At 41.4% G+C, this 27,945-nt stretch overlaps 3 protein-coding genes across 4 annotated transcripts in view; 2 read left to right on the top strand and 1 right to left on the bottom strand.

The window, feature by feature from the left end:
• LOC129107893 (pro-cathepsin H-like) overlaps nucleotides 1-27,945 on the top strand; it is a 243,842-nt gene that overhangs the window by 138,470 nt on the left and 77,427 nt on the right. The window lies entirely within an intron of this gene.
• Nucleotides 4,715-11,728, top strand: znf710a (zinc finger protein 710a). Its single transcript, XM_054619490.1, has 5 exons — nucleotides 4,715-4,758; nucleotides 6,893-8,377; nucleotides 9,111-9,302; nucleotides 9,402-9,576; nucleotides 9,965-11,728. Exons 2-5 carry the CDS (start codon nucleotides 6,932-6,934, stop codon nucleotides 10,132-10,134), a joined length of 1,983 nt encoding a protein of 660 aa, XP_054475465.1. The 5' UTR covers nucleotides 4,715-4,758; nucleotides 6,893-6,931; the 3' UTR covers nucleotides 10,135-11,728.
• On the bottom strand, nucleotides 11,811-24,161 carry idh2 (isocitrate dehydrogenase (NADP(+)) 2). Its single transcript, XM_054619493.1, has 11 exons — nucleotides 23,934-24,161; nucleotides 18,951-19,042; nucleotides 18,271-18,436; nucleotides 17,730-17,890; nucleotides 16,386-16,529; nucleotides 15,190-15,326; nucleotides 14,806-14,957; nucleotides 14,542-14,654; nucleotides 14,184-14,281; nucleotides 13,993-14,085; nucleotides 11,811-12,235 (listed from the first exon to the last, which is right to left on the bottom strand). The coding sequence occupies exons 1-11, from the start codon at nucleotides 24,040-24,042 to the stop codon at nucleotides 12,151-12,153; spliced, it is 1,350 nt and encodes a 449-aa protein (XP_054475468.1). The 5' UTR covers nucleotides 24,043-24,161; the 3' UTR covers nucleotides 11,811-12,150.

The following is a 27,945-nucleotide window of genomic DNA, read 5'->3' as shown; positions in this document are numbered from 1 at the left end:
TGTGGCTATCCCTCTTTCTCCCTTCCCCCTCTCTGTTTTTCTCTCCTCTCTGTCTTTCTCTTTCGTCCTCTGTCTCTGTTTCTCTCACTCGCTCCCCCTCCCTCCCTCCTCCCTCTTTCTCTTGATCTCTCTCTCCTCCTCTCTCTCTCTCTTGCTCTCCCATGCCCCCCTCTTTTTCTCTCTCTCTCATGCTCTCTCTCTCTTCTCTTTCTCTTTTTCCTTCCATAGCTCTCTGTCTCACTCCCTCGCCCCCCTCTCTGTTCCTTTTATATCCTCCTTGCTGAATGCTCTTCTCCTCTCCTCCCTCAACTCTGTCTTTTCTCCTTTATATTCAGTCCTTTTTTTTTTCAAGCTCTCCCCACACTCCTTTCTCCAATGTTGTCTCCAAGCAGAGCTATTTCATTGCTAATATTCTGTCTTTCCATTTAGTGCCCCCACTACAAAATGGGGAGAGTAATCTTTTATTTAAGGTTTTTTGCTTTGGCCATTTCTGCATCCTGTCTTGAGGTTTGCTTTAGAATGATTTGTTGAATGAATGTAAGACTTACATACAGGGGGGGGGGGACAAGCAAACATGGAAAGCATCAATATTGAAACAAATGCAGAATATGCAGCAGATTCTTGTTTGTTTATTTGCTTGAAGTTGAAAGTGATTCACCTATAGTCAACCTTGTCTAATCACGTTTGCCTCACGTTTAAAGTTGCTCTCCTTCGCAGCAGTGAGTGAGGCAATACAGATAAAGACTGAAGCTTTGTTTTCTCTTTTTTTGTGTTCTCCTGTCTGTGTGTCCAGTCTGTTCTTACTGACCTTAAAGGAAGAAGCTGGAGGCGTGCGACTAGGGTGTGGCTGATTTTATACAGTTTTGCCATATTCCATCTGCATTTCTAAAATTCAAGCTGTGTGATTGTCTGTTCTGTGCTGGTGAAAAAGCCTGCTGTGCTTTTTTTATGAGAAAGCTTAATTACAGCAGCTAATCATGCTTGAGACTTACTATTATATCAGCATGCCGTGCAGAGGTGAGGCTGATCCGGCACTGGAAATAACAGAAGGTGTGTGGGCTTGCTGCCTGAGACACAGGTCTGAGAGAAATGGCCGGCTTTAACGTCAAACATCAGTCCAATAACTCAAAGTTCAAAACACAGAGCACAAACCAATTCCTCTCTTTTTTCTTTCTCCTTTTCTGATCAGAAGAAAAATCCCTCACCTGAATGCTGCGGCTATAACCTATCCTATATCCTATACTCAAACCTACACAGCTCCCAGCTCACGTGACAGTAAGAAGATGTTGAATTATAGCCATCGACTAGCACAGGATCGCACACACAGTCGGGGCAAACTCGGGCAGTGAGTAGCCTGTCACCGGGCTGGATGAAGAAACAACATCGACAATGTGAGCTCACTAATCTACAGCAAGAGGAGCGGGGTTGTGTATCTATATATATATATAGAGAGAGAGATCGACTAACCTACAGATGATACAGAGTTCCTCCAGCATGTTGTCATTTGCATTTCTCAAATGTGAGTGTGTACTCTCATTTGTTTTAACCAGAGAGAAAAAAGAAAGGAAAACAGGGAGTTGTCATCAATGAGTCTTCTGCAGTTTTAAGATTCATTGAGCTTCTCTCAGGGGAAAACAGACAGCTGATAACTGAATCTGCCCCCCCCTCTTCCTCACATCTTGCTCTCTTCCTCACATCTTGCTCTCTTCCTCTTGCTGTAAAAAAAAAAAAAAAAAAAGTTATAACTTTGACCTATATCACAAAGAGGATGTGACACCGGACTGCATGGTCGTCCTCCTATAGATAAACAATGCAGAGAACCAGGCCAGAGATTTTAGAGAAAACGGACAAGAAGTCACTGGTAGAAAATACAGTAAGTCATACGGACACCCGTGTCAGAAGTGTGTTGTTTCAGGTCTGCGGGGAACTGAAAGCGTGTTGGTTTCAATGGTGTGTGTGTGTGTGTGTGTGTGTGTGTGTGTGTGTGTGTGTGTGTGTGTGTGTGTGTGTGTGTGTGTGTGTGTGTGTGTGTGTGTGTGTTGTGTGTGTGTGTGCTTGTCCCTGATCTCAGACATCAGACAACGTGCGCACACGCAACCACGCACATTTGAAATCCCAGTTGAGGGTTAGCACACTCGAGAGCAGGGCAATGGTTTACTTCCCTTACTCTATCTCTATCTCTCTCTGTCTCTCTCTCTCTCTCTTTTCTCATATTGCTCATAGGAACCTGTAAAATCTAAGACCTGAAAGTTAACGCTTATTATCCAGCATAGCCTTTTCCCAGAATGCTTTAACCCCCCTCACTCACGCACACAAACGCAAATGTACCCAAAGTAAACGGACAAGCGAGCAGGTTTTTTTTTATTTTTTATTGCTGTTATGAAGATTCAGGCCTGGAAAGGAGCCAGTGTATTTCTTCCCCAAACTTTTGTTGTCTGTGTCTTTTTCATTTTCCCCATAGGCTAGTTCTGTGTTGTTTTATGTACGTGTCCCTTGTTGTTTCTTCCATGTGGTTTCTTTGTCTTTCAGCCTCTTATCTCTTTGTTTCTTCCCTTGCTCTCCTTCTATTTTCTCTCCCATTCTCTCCCTCGACTTCCTGCTATCTCTCCCCCTCACTCACACCCTCACTCAATCTTTCTCTTTCTCTCCCCCTCCCCTCCCCCTGCCCCCCTCCCTCCCCCCGCCTCCCTCGCGCTCACTCTCATTCCCTATCTCTCCCTCCTCCTCCTCCTCCTCCTCCTCCTCCCCCTCCCCTCCGCTCCCCTTTCTCTCTATCTTTCTCATTCTCGCAGCACTCCCAGCCGCTGATGATTGATCAAGGTTTTCAAGGTTTGCCCTTTCCTGTTATTTAGTAGGAAATGTTTATGCACAGTCCTCAGCCTTACAGTCACGATTGGCACGTGTCCACACAGTGTTTGTCGTGCTTGCCTGCACCTAAACATATACATTTCTCAAATGCACTTTTTTTTGTTTTTGTTTTCCTTCCTCCCCACACATTTCCCCCAGTGTTTACCAGTTCAAATTGGTAAAGTAAGCTCTGGTATAAATGGAATACCTGTCTAATTATCAGGATCATCTTCAGAGCCGACTACTTAAGCACACAACCTGTACTTTGCCCGCAGGTACTCTGCCGCACTGTTTCTCAACACAGCCTGAAAGAAATCTGGAAGTTCAATAGTTAATGTCTTCCCTTGCTGTTTTTCCTTTTCCTCACTCTCTCCGTCTCTCTATCTCCTTTCCTCTCTCCATTCCCTTTGCTCTCACCACCCCCCTACCTCCTCCTCCACCTCCTCCTCTTCTTCATTCTGAACCCCCCCCCCTCCTCCTCCTTCCCTTTCTCTTTTCTCTTGCTGATGGACTCTTCTTTTTTATTTTCACACTCCACCATCCCCCCTTTTTTTTCTTCTCTCTTTTTCTCTCTCTTTCTTTCCTTTCACTGCATTTTCTTTCAACCCTCTATCTCTCTTCCCATCCCCACCCTCCACCACTCCCCCTCCCCTCTTTCTTTTCTCTCTCTTTTATTCTTTCTTTCTCTTTCTTTTGCCACATCCTTTCTTATGCCTTGCCCCCCCCCCCCCCCCCATCTCTCCCTTTCCTTCTTCCTCCTTTTTGCTGCATTCTCTTCTTCCCTCCCCCACCCCGGCTCTCTTTCCTCTCTCCCTTTTTCTTTCTGTCTCTCTCACCCCCCCCCCCCCCCCCCTCCAACCCCCCTCCTCTTCCTCCACTCAGCTTCACTCCCCCTCCCTGTGCTTCTTTCTTCCTTATTCTTTCTCCCCCACGTCTGTCTCCCTCCCTCCCTCTCTCCTAACTGCTTTTCTCTCCTTTCTTACTCCTTCTTTTTTCTTTTGTCACTCATTTTTTTTTCTTCTTCTGAATTTCTCAGACAGTATACTTCAGGCTGTCTCAATAGTTAATTAGTTTGAATCTAGAAATAAAGGCAGCAAACTACACGGTCTCTGGAAAGTTGAAAATTTTAGCATTTCTCAGACATTATCTGTCTGACTGTTTTGCTGCTGACAGACGCACCTCCACCCATAGTCTCTCTGAGTGTTTGTGCGTGTTGTGGAAGTGTGTACGTGCCTCTATGTGTGCCTGCATACATACACATATAAAAACATGTGCGTGCGTGCGTAAATTCACATATATCTATGTGAGAGAAACTACTGATTAGATTTTATAACTGTTTGTACGTTTGACAAACGCTAATAAAAAAAAGGAAATGCAAAGTATAAAGTGTGATCAAGAAAAGATAGAGCTTGTGTCTCTGTGTGCCTTCAAGAGAAATGTGTGTTGAAGGGTCATGCTGAATTGTATGTAGTGAGGAAGGGAGATAAGATGTGTGTGTGTGTGTGTGTGTGTGTGTGTGTGTGTGTGTGTGTGTGTGTGTGTGTGTGTGTGTGTGTGTGTGTGTGTGTGTCTGTGTGTTTGTAAGAGAAAAGAGGAGAGAAAGAGAAGTGAGATGGGAAGGAGAGGGTGGGAGGAAGAGAAAGAAATGGGGTGATGCTGTGTGTCTCTCTCTCTCTGTCTATGTGTGTGTGTGTGTGTGTGTGTGTGTGTGTGTGTGTGGTGGGGTGGAGGGCTGGTGGGGGGGCTAGGCACAGTCAGTTCTGATAACAGCAACAGTAGGAGGAGGATGAGCCGTGGGACCGCCCCACTCTCCCACAGATATAAATAGGAGGTGGATTTTTTTACTCCACTCATTTCTCCTGAAGGATGAGATCCCTGAAACACCTCAAACATCACTCCAGGAACAATGTGGTGAGTTTGTAACCTAAAGATGGAGCGAGATGTGTTGCTACTGAGGGGTTAGGAGGAAGGGTGGTTACTTGTTTGGCAGTTTGTTAGTGAGGTATTTACACTCTTGTCTCTGTATGTGAGGGGAAGTGAGATTACTTTTCACATTCACATGAGTACCGCAGTGAGAATATCTCTTCATACAAAAAGATAAGAGTTGTGTTTCTACCTCTGCCGCACGTTTTTCCGCCGCTGCTCTAATTGTTTGTCCTTAGGTGTCTCTCAGATGCAACTTTAAATGTGAAAGTACGTACTCTTGCAATTACTGCCCTGCCTCCTCTTTCTCCTTGTCATTTGTCTTTTTCTCTTTCATTTTGTCAGCCTTTCATTTTGCTGTGCTTTTTCTTCTTTCTCCAGCTCCCCCCCCTCCTTCCTTCCCTCCCTCACTCCTTCCCCTCTCTCTCTCTCTCTCTCACTCACTCACTCACTCACTCTGTCTTTCTGTCTCTCTCCGCCGCCCCCCCTCGCACACCCCCTCCCTCTCCTTTTCCTTTCTCTCTTCCCTCCTCTCACATGCTCACTCAATCTCTCCTTCCCCTTCCCTCCCCTCCCTCTCCTCCCCTCTTTCTTTATCTTTCAGCCCCTCCATCTCATTTCTCTCTCTGTCTCCCTCCCTCCACTCCCTCCCCCGCCCACAGCTCTTTCTCCTTCTCTCCATACCTCCCTCCCTCTCTTTTCTCTCTCTCAAACACACACACACACACACACACACACACACACACACACACACACACTTTCAAATACACACCCAGTCTCTTTCCTTTTCTTTCTCACAAACACACAGTCTGTCTCTGTCTGACTACTTTAAAAGCAGTAATTATAAATGACGTGGTTATCAGGGCATCCAGGTCTACTCCCCTCTCCCAACACACACACACACACACACACACACACACACACACACACACACACACACACACACACACACACACACACACACACACACACACACACACACACACACACACACACACACACACACACCTTTATTCCTGGTCTATCTCCTCTTCCTTTCTCCATCCACTCTTTTCTTTTCTCTCAATATTGTATCAAGAAATGAAGCAGCTCTTGGGGTGCGTATGGTACAGAGTGAAGACTAGTGTGTACTCTGAACAGAAAGTAAGGGTCAGAGAGCTTCTCTCTATACATTTTCCTACCACTCAGATCAATGCTGAGAAAATAACCTGAAACCAGTGGCCTACAGTACTCGCTTCTCCTTTACCACAGATTACCACAGCCAGTTTGCTTGTAACACAATTTCTTCCTCATAGTTTCACTGTTCCGCTTTTACGGCATCGGGGTAAACATGTGCATGTGGGTCTGAAACACTTCCGAAACCATACAATTATGTTAGCCAGTCTTGTGCACCAGTCTGGAATACAGAATGAGCTCGAAGCCCAATCGAATGTCTGCTATGGATATGAGACTGCCTGCTGGCATATATCATCTTGTTAAGGAAGCCCAGTGTGGCAGATATTATGAAGTCGGCTACGGCAAGTGTAGAGCCGAGGCGCTCTGCTCCTCATGAATGGGACGGAGAGGAACAGCGATGAGCCGACTTTGGCCAGCCAGGCTGCCCCGGGACCCCACAGGAAGTGCTGAGGACAGTCCACGGAAGTCAACTTCCTGGCTGGACCTGCATCCCTTGTTGTGTTCTTTATTATTCTAAAGCCTGTCAAGGAAGGAAACGGGGTGCTAACACAGATCTGACTTATCTCCTCAATCGCATGTTATGTGGATTCAGAGCGAAGAAAAAAGGAATAGTAAGAACGCAGCTTTCACAGTGTAAACCGGGAAAATGTTGTCTTTATTCCTCTGCTGGAGTCCTGCGAGGGGAAGATTGTGTTGCTTATTGCTTATTATTGATAGTCTGGAGTCTTAAAAACTAAATCATATCATTTCAATATTCAGGCAACACAAAACCTGTTTGTTGTACTCATAGGAAGGTTACCAATATCATGAGGCTACTATGGGGAAATGAGGTTATATGAGGAAACATTGTGTAACGCAGGGTTTGTAACAACGGATTAATAAAGAGAACACACAGAGAGTGGGATTTATTCAAGTTCATTTTTTTAAACTTGTATCTTTCTTCCAGGAGGAGGAGAGTAGTCGCTTGGTGCGGACCTACCCCAAGATGACTGAGGGCCAGGTGGATGTGGGCACGCAGACGGAGCCCGTGGTGGTGCTATCTCTGGCTCAGGCTGCCGTTCTTGGCCTCATCTCCCAGAATGAAATCTTTGGGGCCACCATTGCTCCTAACGGCTTTTACACCGGGGAGCCCAGAGAGTGTCCCCCTCCTCCACCTGAGTCAATGGAGTATGAGTATGCAGATCAGCTAATAGGGGCCAATGGGGACTACCTGGCTGAGCCTGCTGCCGAGACGGAGCCTCAGCCCCACTGCAGTGAGAGAAGAAGGCCCGGGCCCCGCGGGAGGACCAAGAGGCCCAGGAGTGAGGAAGGCCACCCACACAAAGTAGCGAGTCCACAGGCTCAGATTAAAGGTGAACGGTTCGAGTCTGATACGCCTCCTTCCTGCATTCACGTGAACAGCAGGCGAAGTCCCGGCAAGACCGAGGTTTCAGTCACCCAACAGGGATCTCTGAAAGAGGAGCACGTCTGCGGAGACTGTCCCTCATGTGTTAGAGAGACACCAAGGCCACAAACAGACAGAAAGCCAGAACAGGAAGAAGAAGAAAACACTGGCGAAGAAAGAGAGAGGAAGGAAGAGGAGTTGGTGGTGGAGGAGGAAGAAGAGGAGGAGGCGCTAAACCTCAAGACCAGCGGGGACACCGGCAGTCCTCTGGAAAGCCGCTTTTATGAGTCCAACGAGGTGGCCTACGAGTCCACTGATATGGCCCTGCCAGGAGAGTATGGGGAGAACGGCCAGGCCATGTTGTGGTCGGACCCAGAGGGCCTCGCCAGGCGAATGCAGATCGACCGGCTGGACATCAACGTACAGATCGACGAGTCTTACTGCGTGGACGTGGGAGAAGGTCTGAAACGCTGGAAGTGCCGCATGTGTGAAAAGTCATACACATCCAAATACAACCTCGTCACTCATATTCTGGGCCACAATGGAATTAAACCCCACGAATGTGTACACTGTGGAAAGCTCTTCAAGCAGCCGAGCCACCTCCAGACTCACCTGCTCACCCACCAGGGGACCAGACCTCACAAGTGCACGGTTTGTGAGAAGGCCTTCACGCAGACCAGCCACCTGAAGAGGCACATGCTGCAGCATTCGGACGTCAAGCCCTACAGCTGCCGCTTCTGTGGCCGCGGCTTCGCCTACCCCAGCGAGCTGAGGACCCACGAGAACAAACACGAGAGCGGTCAGTGCCACGTCTGCACCCAGTGCGGTCTTGAGTTCCCGACCTACGCGCACCTGAAGCGCCACCTGGCCAGCCACCAGGGCCCGACCACATACCAGTGCACCGAGTGCCACAAGTCCTTCGCTTACCGCAGCCAGCTGCAGAACCACCTGATGAAGCATCAGAACGTGCGGCCCTACGTTTGCCCCGAGTGCGGCATGGAGTTTGTCCAGATCCACCACCTCCGGCAACACGCTCTCACTCACAAGGTACTGGCAGCGCACACCCTCGCACTTAATTTACTGAAACCCAAATGTTATGCCTTTGTCGACCAGTTTATGTTTTTCAAAACCAAACCCAAAATAGGCACATATTCACTCTATATTTTTAAATGTCATTATCAAGATATAAACATAAGAGATTAAGGGAAGTATTTAAGCTTGACTCCTTCAGAGTCTGTATGAATCCTCATAGGAAAATTGGAGGGTATATTGCACATTCGCACCACAGCCTTTCCTCCGAAACCAGTTGCTTTGTAAACATAGCCTTCAAAGGCCTTGAGTTTTTTTTTGTTTGGCTCAAACCCCCACTTGCATGTGTTTTGTGTTGTGTGTCATTTGCAGAGCTACTTCCCTTTGTGTCTGATGAATCATCCTGGTCTTTCTTTCCATTTCATTATATCATCTGTTTTATTCTATAGGGGGGGGGGAAATAATAAATCTTTTCATGGCTTTTTCTTTTGTTATATATTAAAATTAAAGTCAAATAAATGTTGAAACAAAACAAAACAAATAAAGTTTAATCTCTCCATTGTTTGGCTTTTTCCACTCAGTCTTTCAACACTTGGAGGCGGGCTAATGTAATCTACATGTGTTGGATCAAAAGCCAGAATGCAAATGCTCCTTCTGCGTTTTCTCTCTATGACTCATTATTTATTTTCCCCTTAAAACATACATTAAGCCAAATGAATTAATTGGCCCCCAACACTCTTTGTTTCTGCAGGGTATGAAAGAATTCAAGTGTGACGTCTGCGCCAGAGAGTTCACCCTGTCTGCCAACCTGAAGAGACACATGTTGATCCATGCCAGTGTGAGGCCGTTCCAGTGCCACGTCTGCTTCAAGACATTCGTCCAGAAGCAGACCCTTAAAACACACATGATTGTCCACCTGCCGGTCAAGCCTTTCAAATGCAAGGTGAGTGAAGCGAGTGGAGTTGTACTTTAAGGAAAGCACTGGGTCCCACTGTGATAGAACGCGGAACTTACTATCGCACTCCTTTGTTTTGTCTCTCAGGTGTGCGGAAAGTCATTTAACAGAATGTACAACCTCCTCGGCCACATGCACCTCCACGCCGGCAGCAAGCCCTTCAAGTGCCCTTACTGCTCCAGCAAGTTCAACCTGAAGGGCAACCTCAGCCGACACATGAAGGTCAAACACGGCATCATGGACACCTCAATAGATGGACATGGTGAATACCTTCATTGATCATCAATTAATAACACTCTCTGCTTTGAGATAGATGAAACTCCTTGATGACATGATGGGTTATGTGTGGTGAACTTCCTTGTGGGACTGCTCGGGTGGCTTCATGTCACATTATTGTCACTCAGTCTGCCCCTAATGCACTTTGACTCAGCATGTACTTTAATCGCGTGGCCAAGTGTTTTGATGTTTCTGTCACTCCCTCCCTGTGTGTTTAGTAAATATAGCAGCGCCTGGATTAGACATGCCTGTCTCTATCAGTAGAGGCTGATACTGAGGCAGGGGAAGAAGGAAGAGGGCCAATGCGTCTCTAGGAAGGAGTGTTGTTGAGGACAGAGTGGGATGATTTTTGTGTTATTTGCTTCCTTCATCAGAACCCCCGCCAGACCCAGAAGGCCAGGAGGACTACGAAGAGGAGAGCTTTGAATTCAGCGAGCGAGAAAACAGAGCTAACAACAACAACACACCAGACATTGCTAAACTATCTCAAATGGAGTATTACAGCACCTATGGGAAGGGCACAGGGCGATTCAGTACTGCATGAATTATTGAAATGACCCAAAATTGAATATAAGTTTGAACTAACGATAGCAGGATTGTTTTGTTTTTCTTTGCTTTTAAAAGCACAGTGCTTGGGTTGTTCTTCAAGTGTGTGAAGAAAACCCAGCGAACTGCACATTCATATGCACTGGAATCACTCGTAATGCTACGAAATTTGGAAAAAGTATACTTTTACCTTATAACATATTTTTCATCTCGAGAACACAGCAAATCTACTGAATAAATATATTATATTTGAGAAAAGTGGACTGTACTAAAACAGGAACATTTAGGTAAAATAAATAAATATATATACACAAATACATAGATGTTGTCAGTTGTTTAAAAACAGAAACATCATCTGAGCCGAATTTAAAAAGCACATTTTTTCTAGCTACAAGCTTAAAAGCATATGGTGATGTTAAACTGCACTTACTCATTCAGACCCTCCCGGCCTCTCTCAGTCTGCTGGGGTAAACTAATGTGAAGGGTTAAAGAAGGGAACAAGTCATTTCACATGCCAAAGCCTATCGAGTTACAAAAGTTAAATGATTAACTTTGATTTCTTCTGTGATAAATAAAATTTGAGGTCTGCAAAATGAGTTAAATGCAAATGGATTGCAATCTGTGTTTAATTGTATATTATTGTACAGAATGTATCAGTCCTCTTGTATGGTGGCTGGTACTGGGATCAGTGCGTTGCACTGAGGACCACTGTGTCTACTTTTTAGGTTTTGCATTAACAAGCATCACCCTGTATTGATCTCTAGTCTATGAATGTAATTGTTTCTGTGGAATGTTTCAAGACGCTAATGAAAATACCCTTTTTAATGGTAGGGCCCCGTTACCAAAGAATTGGATCAAATCTTGCAGCTACGGGGACTGTAAGTCTCTCTTCCTTGCTGTTGTGTTGAGCTGGGACATTGGATTTCTTTGGGTCCAATCGCAGACCTCATGAAATTACATTCAGGTTCCCCTCCCACCCATCTGTAGATCTCCTCAAAAGATTACCACAGAGAACAGACTGTAGCACAGCTTCTCTTTCAACACATCTCACCGTTTCCCTCCATCCAGGCCTTCACGAGACAGGACTGCAGCATTTTTTAAAAGCAATGCAAACCCTGCATTCATATTGCAGTTCTGTTTTTTTTTTGTTTTTTTATGGATGAATCTCAACAAGAAGTGTCCCAAAAAAACTCAAGACACAAATATTAAGTGCCCCAGTGTGTCTGCAAGAGCATGCCATCCATCATGCTGTACACTGGTCTCAAGTGATGAACGACAACCTCCCAACATGTGACAGGGCCACGGACCTTGTGGAAAATGATTTGGGAAATGCTCAATATATTCATTTTCCCAGTGCTTAGCTTTTCAAACTTGTAACCTGCAAAACAAGGTATACATCTGCAATGTTGATATAGCGCATTTAAAATAAAAAAAACGCTCAATTTTGTGAGTTTTTAAGCTTCTGTGTTCATTCCATTACAATTTAAGTGATGATTTCCAAACAGGGAAGATGTTCAGCTTAAATGGAATTCTGTATTAGACATTAGTGTGGAGATAATGTTGATAGAAATGTACGTACAATGTTGTGTACCAGACTGTAAAATAATAAATTTATTTACCTTTAAAATGGCTGACCTTTGCTTGCTTTGAAACAACAACAAAAAACTACCAATAGTGGGTCTAACAGGATTTATTGGCAAACATGTTTGACAGAGGGTTCAGTCCTGCCCAAGGCATTACACAGTATTGACTTATTATCACAGTACTTCACATTACAAAAATAAAACCTTGTAAATAGTGGGTCGCATAGTTGAGGAGACAAAAGGTGGAAGCACAGCTCTCAACTATTTGATATCAACCTAATTGTACACTACATAGTAATCCTATTACAGTACTTTTGTTTTCCTTCAGACAAAACGCAAGTGAATTTATTGACCTTTTAAGTTAAAAATGAGGTACAAAAACACATGAGTGACATTGCCATCTCCAGGCTAACTATATTCTTTCAAGTCTTTTACTTGCCGAGGGCTTTATCCAGATTTGTCTTGATGGCGTCGAGGAAGTCTGTGGTGTTGACGTAGTGCTCGTTCAGCTTGACACTGAGAAGACAAGACAGATCAGAGAATTCAGTACCATACTTTAGAGGAAAAAAGAGAAGACTGCAGCCATACAATCAGCAACCCTTCTTATCTTTATCATCAAGGCTGCTAGTTAATAACAGCATCATTATCCATGTCATTACTATTACCTTAATTACAATGGGCAAGCTGAGTGATAGTAGCAACTTTTAACACAGCATGACTCGATGCTACGTCCTCCTGTGTTTATGCTCATCTCTAGTTTGCTGAGAGTAGTGTCTTTAGTGACAAAGATAACAAGCAATCATTAGCAGATGTGTGAGCTGAAATACCTCATGGATGAAAAGTGTTTGAAAGAACAAAATAAATAAATCAAGATGTGCCGAAGCAACTAACGGCTAATGTAGTGCATATGCCAATCATGTTCAGAAACAACTTCACATACCTCCACAGCCAACAAGTAAGGGTTTAATAAAATGTTTCATCTGTACCTGGCTCTAGATGGACAATGCTGCAATGTGTGTTTGTTCATCAGCATTTAAAATGCACTCAATAAATATTTCACAACATTGACAATCCTTCAAAATCGCCTGGAGCCACATTTTGATCTGGACCGAGGAATGTATTGTTTTCTCACACCGAATAAATCTTTTCAACTTCATTGAAATTGTTTACTTTTTTTTTAGATATCCTAGTAACAAACCAAGTAATGAAAACACTACTTTGAGAGATAAACTTCTCAAACCTTACACCCTTTTGTCTTCAGGAGACCATACTGGCTCAAACTCCTCTCAGCTAAAAACAAGATGGAGGCCTGTTCGGCCGAGGTTTCAAGTTCCCAACCCGTACAACATGCAGGCAGGTCAGAATCAGGGCAAATAACACTCTGTTTTATGTAAATGTCTCAGACTGATGATGATGGTTTAACCAAAAGGGAAGATTTGAATTCAAAGTTAAAAAAAGGAAATCTGCCAGTGAAAGCACCAAACATTCATTTTTGGATGCCATTATAGGTTTAATGTCCCAAAACATAAAGATTCATGGACTAAATGGATACATACTTCAAATTAGGGCTTCAAAGTATTTTTGAATTATTGATGAATCTGCAGATTATTTTCTCAAAATGTTTGGTGGATAAAATATCTGAAAATTGTGAAGGATAGCTTATTTTGTCAGATTTAAGGTATTACATTTAAAATGATATATATAAACAGAGAAAACTGAGATACTTGAACAATGGTATGTTGTGCGTTTTTTTTCTTTAAAAAAATACTTAAATGACTTATTGATACATGCATGCTCTTTGCAATCAGGAATAATAATAGCTGCTTTTATTCTTCATGTTTTAGACTGAAATCCCACAGATAAGGACATTTCCATTCCTTATTTTTAGTTGCCTCTGGGGCTGAACCCTTCCTTACACCTCTATGTTTATGTAACCATGCAGTACCCCCAAGACATTTTTTAGGGTTGTTATAGTTCAGACATAAATATTTGAATCACTTTGACACCATTAAAGCCGAACATGATACAGTAAAGGTGTGCTGTCGTGGATGTGCTGCCTGACACCCGGTGTGGACAAAGATCCCTGTGGGACATATACAGCACTGGCTGATCTCTGGCTGATCTAGAGACAAAACTAGTAAAGTAAAAGCAAAAACTAGGTACATCTAATTGAGTCTTCTTTAGTAATACTTTTTTATTTTATTTAATGGGGTTGTTGATTAAGCTCTGACCACACCCTTTAACATAAGCTCTAAAACACAAAATGAACTTACTTGGGCAGGCCGTGGATGCAGCCTGCAAGGTCCTTGGTCATTGTACCGCTCTCAACAGTCTCCACACACACCCTCTCCAGAGTCTGGGAGAACCTGCAGATTAAACAAAGACATTTACATTACATTACATTAGAAAAGGCATGTTTCATCCAAGGGTCAGTATGTTTCATACAAAAAACAACATCTCTTACTTGATAAGGTCTGGGTTGCCGTCAAGTTTGCCACGATGCTCCAGGCCTCTAGTCCAGGCAAAAATACTGGCAATGGGGTTGGTGCTGGTCGGCCTTCCCTGAGAGTAGAATTGAGGATAAAGTTACAGTTTTAACTTCCTCACAGAACAAGAATGTTGTTTTTACTAATCAAGAATGAAAAGCATAATTTATTTACTAGGTTTGGGCATCCAAGACAAATTCTTATTCTCACCACATGATGGCAGTATAACCCCACAGATTACAGTCAGTTTGCAAGACCATATTTAGGCTTCACATATTCTGTTTCATTGCTCAGTTTAAATGTTTTTCAACACAGAGCCATTAGATTGTTATTAACCTTCTGGTGCTCGCGGTAGTGCCTGGTCACGGTGCCGTGGGCGGCTTCAGCCTCGATAGTCTTGCCGTCCGGGCAAATGAGAACTGATGCCATCAATCCCAGAGAGCCAAAACCTAAAAACACAAAATGCACAAATCCTTCCTTAATGCAACCCTCCTTTGATCAAAAAACTGTCAGGCCTCTCAAATGCTAATAAGTTTCAGTATTTTGCAACAACAAAATTTCCCAAGAAGCAGTCGTCGTGTTGCTGTCCAAGTATCTCACCCTGTGCGAGGATATCGGACTGAACATCTCCGTCGTAGTTCTTGCAAGCCCACACAAAGGCTCCCGAAGACTTGAGCACTTGGGCGACCATGTCATCAATAAGCCTGTGCTCATACCAGATCTTCAGTTTGTCAAACTCGGGCTTGTAGTTCCTGTAGGAAGTACATACAACATATTTAACTGAAGCTACTTCTGGTTCTTTTTTAACAATGTTTTACCAAATTCTATTCATTTAAATAGTTTTGTATAAAACCATAAATAAAAAAAAATATATTTTGGTCTTGTGTTTTATTTTAGCAATGATGTAGAGCACAAAGGTAATTTGATAAAAACTCTGAAATGTGTTTATTTGTGCATGAAAATAAAAAGACAGATGACACTCACTTTTCAAAGATATCCTGGAAGATGTCTTTAAATCTGCCATCATAGGCTTTAAGAATGGTGTTCTTTGTGCTCATGTACAGCGGCCACTTCTTGCCAATAGCGTACTGGAAGCAGCTGTGGGCAAAGCCTGTGATAGACTGTTGGGGGGGAAATACAAACAGCTCAGCACTGCTGCAGCATTTTATCAGTAGAACAGGGGCGAACAACCTTCCCCTTGTCAAGTTGAAAGTCATCTACTCTGACCTCTGATGTTGTTAAATCAAACAGACCCGTTCTGATGAAGGCAAACAAAACAGTAGCGAAGCAGGTTGAAAAGAGGTCAGTCTACTGAAATGACTTCTGTGTCAATTCAAAAAAAAAGAAAAGCCTTAAGAAGAATGTAACAGCAGTTTTCTTTAAGCGTGAAACACTTCAAAGAGTTTTGAATATAAATTGGAACTACTGGCAAGAATTAAGCAAGTTTATTATATTTTATATCCCTCTCAGTGACAAAATAATATTTAAAAAACACCAAAAAAAAGCTTTGAACTAAAACATTTCAATCTGACAAGCATCTGACTCAGGTATGCAGAACCATTTGTTATATTTTATTCAGAGAGGGGCTTTTAGGAAACAATCTTCCCTCATTACTTTTGTAAAACACTTACCACTATTTCTTACCGTCAACAAATCCCATCAAAAAGACCGAAAACAAAGATTAATTGATGCATTTTCTGTGTAGCGAAAGTCTGATATTTCTTGTTCCTCTGTGCCGTAGATCTCCATTGCTGTTCAAAAACTATTACAGACACATCAATGAGCCCGTTACCCCGGGTGACCATGTTCCTTAATTATGGTGAACTTGGTAACTGTAGTTTATTTTGAGTTGATCATTCATACAATGTCCTGTTGCCATTCATATTCACCAGAAACCAAATCTACATAAAAAATTAGCCCAGAACAAATACACCAATTACTCCCGTTTGTGTAACATCTGCTCAAATGGGTCCAGTTGTTTCATGGAAATCAGTATTTATTTCTGACCCATTTGTTTTAGGATTTACAGCTTCAGCAGAAACAAATTGGCTTGGGTCTGAGTTTCACAGACGCAATGGGCCAGTTAAAAAGTATTGAGAGAGGGAACAGCACATTGTTTTTTTTTTTAATGGGATTTGTTGACAATAAGGCAGCCTTATCCCTTAATCACACACACTCACCTCGTCGGTGTTGTACATGCCCATTCCACAACCACCAGCAGGAAAGTCGTAGACCTCCCACTCCTTGCCTGCGCTACCATCAGCAGGTGAGAAGATCATCTTGAATTTTCCGGGCTGGTCCACAACAAAGTCGGTTGCTCTGTACTGTAGAACAAACAGTGCATTTTATTAACATTTCTATAGAAAAATTGAAATTGCCCTGGAGCTCATTTATAACCGTTACATACGCACAAAACGGTGCCTGAAAGAGGCTAACGTCAGCTCCCACAATACAGTTGTGATCTATAAAAACAAACTTTAAGGGAGAACGTCAACAGAAGCTCTCAGCCATGCGTATCATGGAGACAGACAGGGAGGGGGGTGGGGGCTAAATTGAAACCAGATTGTAGAAATTAAATGTGAGAGGAATCATTATGATTTATTTCCACTTCATATCACACATTACTTATAGATCCGCTTCATCATATACAATCAACCCAGCAGTGATATTTGTGCTTTTTTACAGTGAGCCATGACAGTTCATGAGCACCTTTAAATTATAAAAAAAAAAATTAAATGGAAAATATTCAATCAATTAGCAATAAAGAATTGCAGAACAGACATCAATAGTTTCAATAATATCTTGTAATTCTGTTCATATTTAATATAAAGATCTGATATCAAGTACAATTTTAGTTTTCATAGAGTTTTTGTGTGTAAAATCGCAGCAGTTTATTCATTCATTCATGGTTAATTCGATAGGAACAGATGCGGTTTGGAAGCAATCAGACTGATAACTGTGAAATTACATTTTGTGGTGACACTCGTAATGCTGCATTACGGATGCACCGTCACTGCTAGAGGACTACATGAATGGAGGGGTTCGGAGGAAATGAGTGTTCAGGGATCACCTCAACAACAAGCACCTTGATTTCGGTGTCAAAACAAAAATCATATTCTGTGATTTCCTCTCAGTACTTGTTAGTATCGTCTCGTGATTCATCGTAAATAACTTTAATCAGCCGACTCAATTCTAGGCATAAACATTCATGAGGTGCTTTGCATTGACCACTTATAACTGAATGTGCAGAATATGCGACTCATCCACATGCGTGCAGTTCCATGTTGATTTGGGATTTCTAAAAAAGGAATTCTTGCACTGGCAGGCATATGCACGTTTTTCTAAGTCAGATTTCTTTTGCATACAGCATTTTCAGCTATTGTGCAGATGTACTCTTTCAGTGTTGATCCTTTGCACAAAATAATAAATGCGCCCCTCGTTTGTTACTTTGGGCTCAAGAGGCAAAATAAATATAACTGTAAACTGAATTGCTACACTGTCGTCAGCATTAAGAGGAGACTCACCTGATCTCCGAAGGCGTGCCTGCCGATGGTGATTGGCTGCGTCCAGCCTGGAACAAGTCTGGGAATGTTCTTGCAGATGATTGGCTCACGGAAGACGGTGCCGCCGAGGATGTTTCTGATGGTACCGTTGGGGCTCTTCCACATCTTCTTCAGGCTGAACTCTGAATGGAAAAATAGAAAATGACTTTTTAATGACAGGATTAAGGAGGCGGTTAAACAAGCTTCAGGCGCCTCACAAGGAATATAAGGCCTGAGCGGTGCTCTCAGATCAGGACAATCTTGTACCTGGAGTTCAACAGTAAAAAAGGCAATAATGTTTATTAGAGTAACGTTTGGCATAGAAACGTCTTCTTATAAAAAGTTTGTTGACTTAAATCAGTGTTCCTCAATAATTATAATGTTTATTATATAGCACTTGTAAAAATCAGCGATAACAAAGTGTAGGCAAAATAATTAAGGCTGCGATGTGATAGGTAAAAGTCTACACTAAACTGCTCTGAAACTAGAAATGTATGTAGGCAATTAAATACTTGTTACAGACCTACTACTCTTTCTTCGTCGGGTGTGATGGTGGCACACTTAACCGCCACATTGTACTTCATAGTAGCTATGGCAGAGTCGATGGTGACCTGGTCATCGGTCTGGTCACGGTACGGTAGACCCAGGTCATAATACTTCAGCTCAACATCAACATTGGTCAGGATGAGCTAAAAAATACAACAAAAAACATACAAACTTACAACATCTACACCGTCTTTCAGCCTAGAAACCTTTATTCAGTCCAGTTTTCTGAGAGACTAAATCAAATGATTTTAAACCTAATTAGTTTAAAGTGAGACGTACGAGTAAATGTATAAAAATCCAGAAATGTGCTAAATATGTGAACAATGTATCTTTAAAAGTATTTGCATGACAGTACAATTTATGAATTACACATCGACTGTTGGAAAACACTTCTTCACGTTTCCTTCCTGAGCCAACACACCATCTGCTCACTCTGAAGGCAGACAGCCAGCGACTGAATGAAACCTCACCGAGGCTCCTCCCCCCACATCATACATACAATCTTCCACAAACCACCACCCCACCCCTCCACCCCCATCCACGTGTCAGTCTGAAATATAAAAATAGGCGAGTCAGACAGCGTGGGCAGGTTGTCCTCTGAGACTCACACCAGTGTCGGTGTGTTTACCCTTCCACCTCTTGACGCCACTTAATCACCTTCTCTTTGATGAACTCCCAGATGATCCTGGTCATCTCATCTCCGTCCATCTCCACCACCGGCTGGGCCACTTTGATGCGTTTGTCGGCATCTGTCAATCACACACACACACACACACACACACGGGTTTGAGCAAATGCAGCTTTTCATTCACAAGAAAATGCTTTTTTTATTTTCAAAAAAAGGTCAAAAACTGCTGAGTAACAATCATAAACACAGGAAAACTAGTAACTGGGAAAAAAAGAGAGAGATCTATCTGTAGAGAACAGGCACCAATGATTTCTGCATCCTGTTTACTTTACATTTGCCAGATAAAATCTGTGCCTCAGGAATAAGCGTCGAAACTCTTAATGGCCACTTCCTAGATATCGGTATTTAGACATAAACTTGGATCAGTGCATCCCTACAAAAAAATGCATTAAACATTTGCTTCTCAAATGTGAGGGCTTACTTTTATAAAGAAATTTTTAGGCAAACTATTATTATTATTATTCAATTATTAAGCTGTGAATTTGAAAAAAACGGAACAGGTATATAGAATAAAATCAAAGTACAACACATATGTTGGCATTCTCTGTTTCTTACCAAAATGCTTGTGAATTTGTGAAACGTGTTGAATGCATTTCTTTCTTCGTAAAACCCGTGCAATTTGAGTAAAATATGTATTTTTTTAAACTTGCATTGTTAACATGCATGTTTTACAGCAAGAGGTACTCATCCTTGCACGTTTCTTGACACATTACTTCAATAGTCAGTCAATCAGTGGGTGAATCTGTCAGCAATACATTGCAGCGTGAATGTGATACAAACAAATCGGGAAAAAGATTTAACTCTTTTAAATACGGTGCACAGTTTCTTTAACATTAAAAAGGAAACAAACAAAAAAAATTGGATCCTGAATGAAATATCGCAAAACTTACTTCAAGTTTGAAAACATGGCTACTTTTTAAAAGTTTGTTTTTTTTCAAAACAGTGAACTTCAATAAGCTAAAGTGTTTTAATTCTCATTGCAAACAATGACTTTTGAGGGAGTGGTCTCTTAACTTCTTCGCTTTCCAGTTTGTCGGATCATCTTAGATTAGTATCTCTAATCATATCTACTCTCAATCGGCTCAGTGTGTGAGAGTCCTGCCAGCAGGACCATTTGAGTGAATAGAAAAGTGCAGGGGGCGGTGCAGAGGATCAAGTGACCATTAGATTTTCCAGCCAAGTGAATGCTCCCCCACTGCTTCTCAAAGCCTTCACAGAACAATGCAAGTAAACACAAGGAGCCTGGTGGAATAGTTACACAACTAACTTTTCCTTTTGTTAAATTTAATTAAATATCAAACATCCACTTGGGTTTGTGGAGACATTTGACCTAGTTGGGATTATGAAGCCACGGTAACACCTGTCAAAACATGATACATGAGCCCTGCCGACCACAGATACATGGTGACCATGAAGACCTGAAAATAACCTCATTGAAAGGACAGTTCTAACCTCTATGTTACAATTAAGTTACTCAAAAGCAGGAAGAACTAACAAAAGCATTAGTTCAGCGTTACTGGCTCTGGTGCGTTGTTGTGTCCCTTATTTCATGTTGACAAGAAGTTTTAATCATAGAGATCATTAAAGCTGAAACGGTTCCTTGAGCAATTGATTAGTTCAATCGACAGCCAACTATATCTATATTTGAAACAATGCCAAATATTCCATAGTTGTATATTAGCAATTGTAAGGATAGGTTTCTTTTCCTTGTGGGATTTGATAAATTGAATATTTGGGGTTTTTGTACCATTGGCTGCACAAACAAGCAGTTTGTTAAATATTCTAAGTTTGGTCTTTACAAAATGTTGATGCGCATTTCTCACCATCGTATAAACCAAGAAAATGATTATCAATAATGTAAATAATCATTAGCTGCGGCTGTATACCCCACGAACATCTATTGAACATGGAAAATACTTAAATAGAAATCAGCTTATCCAAACTGCTATCACTCATACACTCATGTACCGTTCATGAAATAGGCTGGCAGTGGAAATATTAAGTTATGTATAAGGATCAAGAAGCAGAGAAGGTGAACTGGAATTGGGACTTTAATAATAGACTTTGTCTTTCGACATCTGCTATTGGAACAGTACAGTTTCTGCCGCAGTGCATCATGGGTGCAGCTACTGTTACTGGCATAATTTCTGACTCGTCCAACCTAAATCTGTAATATAGCCTCTACTATCACAGTGCAGGGGGAGGGAGCTGAGTAGGTTATGTAACTTCTGAATGCATCACAAACCGGACGCTGAAGGGTGGGCTAAATAAAAGTAATGTGCGCTTCCTTGCCACATCATTCTTACATACATCGGAGATAAGCCTGCACGGTTTCTTTTTTCTCTACCGGTAGATTAAGACGAACGCAGTCATGTTTTCTCCTGATAGACTGCCTGATAATAAAGTGATGTCATTTTCTGAACTTACCAGACTGTTCTAGCTGTTGCATTATTTGCCTTTACCCACTTAGTCATTACAGTCAAATTACTGATTATTATTTATAAAAAAATATTTTTGTGTAAATATTTTGTGAAAACACTGATGGTCAATCCCATGTCAAAGAGTTTGATAGAAAAAATATATAATAATTGATTTTTAAACCAGAAAATATCTGATGAAAGCATACGTTAACAATACCAACAATCTGACCTAGCAATCAGTGCCAACTTTGAGTATTAAGCAGTTTCAAAGACTCTGTAGCACTCAGCAGCAGTGTTTACAACTCATGTGAGAACTCAACTGTGTGTTTGGACAAAAAGATCTAAACTATGTGCAATATACATTAAGGGCAAGCAGCCAAAGACTGTCTAAAACAACGTGCCTCGACAGGTTGACTTCAATAACCTTCGTCTATTTAGCTTCTCTGGTGAACCCGTTCACTTTAATCCTATACCAAGAAAAGACATTTAGCAGGTAAACAGGCTAGACGTGTGTGAGAAGGTCAGTTAATGAACTCTTATTAACTTTGACAAAACAAAAAAGAAGCTAAAATGCACGGTTTCAAAGGCGACAAACTAACATTACACCTTCTCTTGTTAAAATCCACAGCCAGTCAGAAACAGCATGGTGTCCAATTTTATGAGCACTGTGAAAGTTAAAGGGCATGTAATTACACTAAACGTCTGTCAGCAAAAACAATGCAACTTGTGACTGCAATAAAAAATAAAAAAAAGCACTGGAAAAAAGCAGTGTCACTCTCCATCATACTTTTGGCACAGTGATTCAAATCCTTAATGGACTACTATATCAAAAACACAAAAGAAAATGCAAAAAAAAAAAATGCTGCCACATGTGCATGTTAACAGATTGCACCCCTATACAGATATCTATAAGAGTTAATGGTTTAAGTGTAGAGGTAGTATGCGGTTTGTTTTATACTGGTGTTACTTTCACTTGTTTTTTTATACTGGTGTTACTTTCACTTGTACTTGTTTTATACTGGTGTTACTTGTACTTGTTTTATACTGGTGTTACTTTAACTTGTACTTGTTTTATACTGGTGTTACTTGTACTTGTTTTATACTGGTTTATTACTTTACCTCTGTCAGTGACTACAAAACTAAAATGTCAATGTCACTAAACTCCAGAGCCAGATTACCCTTCACCTGACCCTGCTTTGTAAACACCTGGAGGAGCTAGTTTTTTGTTTTAAGGAGACATGTATCTCTTTTTTTGGATACAAAAAAAAAAAAAAAAAAAAATGTATGAAATTTGGGATTTCTGCAGAATCCTTAATGGACTACTATATCAAAAACACAAAAGAAAATGCAAAAAAAAAAAAAAAAATGCTGCCACATGTGCATGTTAACAGATTGCACCCCTATACAGATATCTATAAGAGTTAATGGTTTAAGTGTAGAGGTAGTATGCGGTACTTTCACTTGTACTTGTTTTATACTGGTGTTACTTTCACTTGTACTTGTTTTATACTGGTGTTACTTGTACTTGTTTTATACTGGTGTTACTTTCACTTGTACTTGTTTTATACTGGTTTGTTACTTTACCTCTGTCAGTGACTACAAAACTAAAATGTCAATGTCACTAAACTCCAGAGCCAGATTACCCTTCACCTGACCCTGCTTTGTAAACACCTGGAGGAGCTAGTTTTTTGTTTTAAGGAGACAAAAAAAAAAAAAAAAAAAAAAAAAAAAAAGTATGAAATTTGGGATTTCTGCAGAACCCACGTGATTAATCTGGAATCTTGCTCCAGATCACAGACACCAAGACACCAACACCCCTCCCAAAAACAAATACAAATAAAACTGTTGCTTGCTCTCCCGTTAAGGAGATACATTAAACAAGTAAAATGTATCAACGTCATGGAAGTAACAGTGGTGGTGAACAGCTGAACCCTGATGGAAACAGTGTGTAGGACACAGTGAGCCGCGGCGGCCATTGCTGTCTATAGCGGAGCCTCGTATGCGGCGGCTGACCTTGGTAACAAAGTTTTCACAACTCAAGTGTCGCACTAAAGTCACCAGTTTAACTTTAACTGTTTAACCTTTACATTTGACTGACAGCGAGTATGTCTGACAAGCAATAAAATGTCCGCACAGCTAAAAAAAACAACAACAAAAAACCGGAAGATTCATTTTTATTCATCTGCCAGTTTGTTCTCCTTGATTTACGTATTTTTACGGGACTGTAACTGATGCTTTTTTATCTCTTCTATTGTTCATTCATTCATTTATTTATTTATTTGACAACATATCTTCCTTAAACTTTGGCGGTGGAAGACAAAAGACGGTGAACAAAACAATGACGACGACGGGGAGCGTTTAGAACACACAGCCGTTAGTGCGTCGAACAAACCAACCGCCCGTTTAGCTGCGTAGCTACCGAACCTAACGGCTGGGACTGATTTCGTTGCCAACGTTACGGTAGCTACATTCAAAACGCAACGTCTCAACCGTTAACACAGAGATGCTGAGTCTCTCTCTCTCTCCACTCACAGTTTCTTTGTTGTAACGTCTGGCAGTTTGAAGCAAGCACCGCCGGGTTTCTGGAGAAGGCGGCGGCAGACCTCGACAGAGAGCTGAGGACTTTCAGATATCCAGCCATGTTTCCCTGGCTTTTGGTTCACTTTTGAGGTTGTCACTCGACGAAACTCGGAGCAGAGAAGGAGGCAAAGCGAAGGAGTCTCCCTGCAATATAGAGGCAGCACCGCCCTCCTCCACCTCACCGGCGGGACACGCTGGTTGCTACGTCAGAGCGACACACACACACACAGACACACACACACACACACACACACACACACACACACACACAGACACACACACACACACACACAGAGACACACACACACACAGACATACACACACAGAGACACACACACACAGAGACACACACACACACACACACACACACTCACACACACACTCACACACACAGAGACACACACACACACACACACACACACACACACTCACAGAGACACACACACACATACACTCACAGAGACACACACACACACAGAGACACACACACACACACACAGACACACACACTCACTCACACAGAGACACACACTCACACACACACTCACACAGAGACACACAGAGACACACACACACTCACACACAGAGTCACACACACACAGAGACACACACACTCACACACACACAGACACACACACACACTCACAGAGACACACACACACACAGAGACACTCACACACACACTCACACACACACACAGAGTCACACACACACACACACAGAGACACACACACTCACACACTCACAGAGACACACACTCACAGAGACACACACTCACACACACACAGAGACACACACACAGACACACACACACACAGAGACACACTCACACACACAGACACACACACACAGAGACACTCACACACACAGAGGAGGAGGGACCGAGAATAGAATATCTGTTAAACTGTGCAGCTTCTCCCCCGTCTAGACAACAGTACAGAGCAGGGTGAACTCTGACCTTCCCCTGACCTCAGCAGAAGGTCACAATCTGCCATCACTGTTAAGTACTTTCAATATAGGTCACTGATTTCGTCCCTAACAAGCCCAAGACCCACACTCTGTTATGGTGGATGAGATGTGAAGACACATTGATTCTCCCAGTATGATTGAAGACATTTTTACTGTCCCACACACCGTAAGATGTGTGCAATTAATACTTCAAATCTAGGTCACTGATTTCGTCCCTAACAAACCCAAGACCCATTACATTGACTGTAAATACATTACAGTCATTTAGCAGACGCTTTTATCCAAAGCGACTTACGATAAGTGTATTCAACATAGGTATTCAAGAGAACTACTAGTCACCAGAAGTCATAAGTGCATCTCCTTTCTTAAACAAGCATCTAAGAGCATAAACCAGAGCAAAAGTACAGTGCAGAGGCAAAATAATACGAATACAATAAGTGCAACAAACTAATACGAATACAACAAGTGCAACAAACTAATACGAATACAATATACAGAGATGGGACGACACATTGATTCTCCCAATATGATTGAAGACTTTTTACTGTCCCACACACAGTAAGATGTGTGCAATTAATATTGTGCACTTAAGTGACCAGAATTCCACTTACATAAAGTTGCGGGGCTGACAAGATAAAAAAAAATAAAAAAAATAGCCTTGTCATTGCCATTGAGGCAACAGTAGATGACATGTCCTACGTTCTACTCTTAGATGATGACACCTGATGACATTTCCTATGTACTTAAGAAACTCCCCATAGACGTGAACTTGAAATGTAAAATCACTGATGAAATCCCCTTAAAAAGCTTGCCAACACATGTCCCATGTGACTTGAATGTGTTGTACTCAATTGTTTGCAAGACTATTATAATTCATCAGCCAATTTTAGATTGCCCACAAAATGTACAAAGTGTATTTAATTGTCAGTATCATAGATAACCTGCTGTAGGTCAATATGACCTATTACAATGCAGACATATACAGCGGGTAAAACTTGTTTGGTTTTCTTTGTATGTATGGATTACTTGGGTTGTTGCCGACATCTGGTGAAAATTTCATGTCAATAGCACCTTTAGAAATATATTTACTGAGAAAAATGGTGATGTGTTCAATACTTATTTTACCCGCTGTTACTTATTGTGTAGGGTGAAAGCAAACTAATATTAAAAATAGTCCTAAATATGGGTAAGGGTTAGATGAAGAAATAATCCTTTAAGGACACAACCCTCATTTAGTGTTTTATTTTAGCCAGCTTTAGCTTTTTTGATGCCATTTTGCATAATATTAATGCATCATACTGATACAGAAAAAAACCCACCATAATTCAACACAGTTAAAAATACAGCAATATAAATATTAATAGTAATCGTAATGCCATAGATCTATGTGTCAGAAATCAACTTAGAAGACTATGACTGTGTGTTAAATGTGATCAACCTCACATGAGCAGATCTAAAGAATGAGTATATAATGGGTTTACATGCAAATAACATGTACAAAATAAAAATATTCACAACTAAACTGAGCAAAACAGTTCAGCTACATTTGCGAAAGTGGATTACACATATGAAGAAGCTATTTAATTTGTTAAAAATCCAGACAATACAGAGATGCACAAGCTGCAACAATATAATGTGATATATATGTATTGTTTATTGAGATTTGATGAAAATGTTTATAGATTTAGCAGATAAACAAATGTAAGTGTGTTACTATGCAGAAGAAGTTCTACATATATATTGTGCATTCGGATCAGAAACGGCAAACCGATAAAGATATTTGCCCAGAGCAATATTTATATATATATATATTTCATTTTTTGAAACAAAAAAAAGCATAATCTCACATGATTAGTTTTATTATTCAGAAAAGCCCAGATACTTCCTCTGGTGGAGCAGGAGTAAATTCAAGTAAACATTAAAACTGAGAAGAGATTTATTGAGATCCCCTGTCATCTGCAGCACGAGTACGGGATAGTCACATTCCAAAAAGCTTCAGCAGAGGGCCCTCTAATTTTAGCAGGGGAAGGTTACCATACTGGGAGAGGGATTGGGAAGTGTGCAGTGCAGTCACATGACGGGCTTGGTGGTGAGCCAGCAGAGGAGACATACTGCAGGTCACCTCTGAAGTACTTTCATTTGAGAAAAGGAGGGCCTGTAATGACAAAAGTTAGATATGAAAAATGAAATGAAAAATGTCTGTAAACTGGATACAATATCTTGGGTTGTATGAGAAATACAAAATTCTTAAAATATGTGTTTATAACATTATAGTAAAGGTCAGCTTGTCCCTGAAATGCACAGTTTTGTTCTGCACGTGTAATGAGAGACTTCAAATCAGGTTATTGTAGTCAGACTGGGCAGCACAGTTACATAATCTTTTGACCTTCTACAACAACTTTTGACCCCTTTGGTATGTAAACAGTGTGCGCAGGTGGTCAACCTTCACGGGCACTGTCAGATGTCACCTTTGTAAACCTTTGTAAACTCCAAGGTCAAAGCTCTGTGTTAAGTACTAGTCCAGACTAATAATGGTAGACTAGCCTATTGTGCTTTGAAGTTATGATAAGAGCGATGATTTATTGAGCTACGAGATTAAAAGTTTACTCTCATCAATAATTAAGGAAATAAATGATTTATTTGAAGAGTTGATCAGAGTTTAATTCACATCTGAGGGTGTAATGCTATTATTACTGTCAACTAGCTGCTGCTTCCTCTTTTGTCTGCTCGTACAGCAGCAGAGACACATCTTAATTTGCTCGTAGGAGTTTAGGATATAATTTGATGCTATATAAAGTACTTCCCCAGTGTTCTTAGACTTGATTGGTAACTTTGGATAAAAAAAATAAAACATAATCTTGGCTCTTATATGATGAATGTGCTCCATCTACTGGACTCCTTTAGAAGACACTGAGACTGCGTTGTTGAAACTACACTGGCCTCTGCTGGAGGATTTGTGTGTGTTTGATTTCAGATTATGGATTTGTTCATCTAC

This window comes from Anoplopoma fimbria, chromosome 19, assembly GCF_027596085.1.
Source record: "Anoplopoma fimbria isolate UVic2021 breed Golden Eagle Sablefish chromosome 19, Afim_UVic_2022, whole genome shotgun sequence".
Taxonomy (NCBI): Eukaryota; Metazoa; Chordata; class Actinopteri; order Perciformes; family Anoplopomatidae; genus Anoplopoma; species Anoplopoma fimbria.
This window is presented reverse-complemented; position numbering and strand designations above follow the sequence as displayed.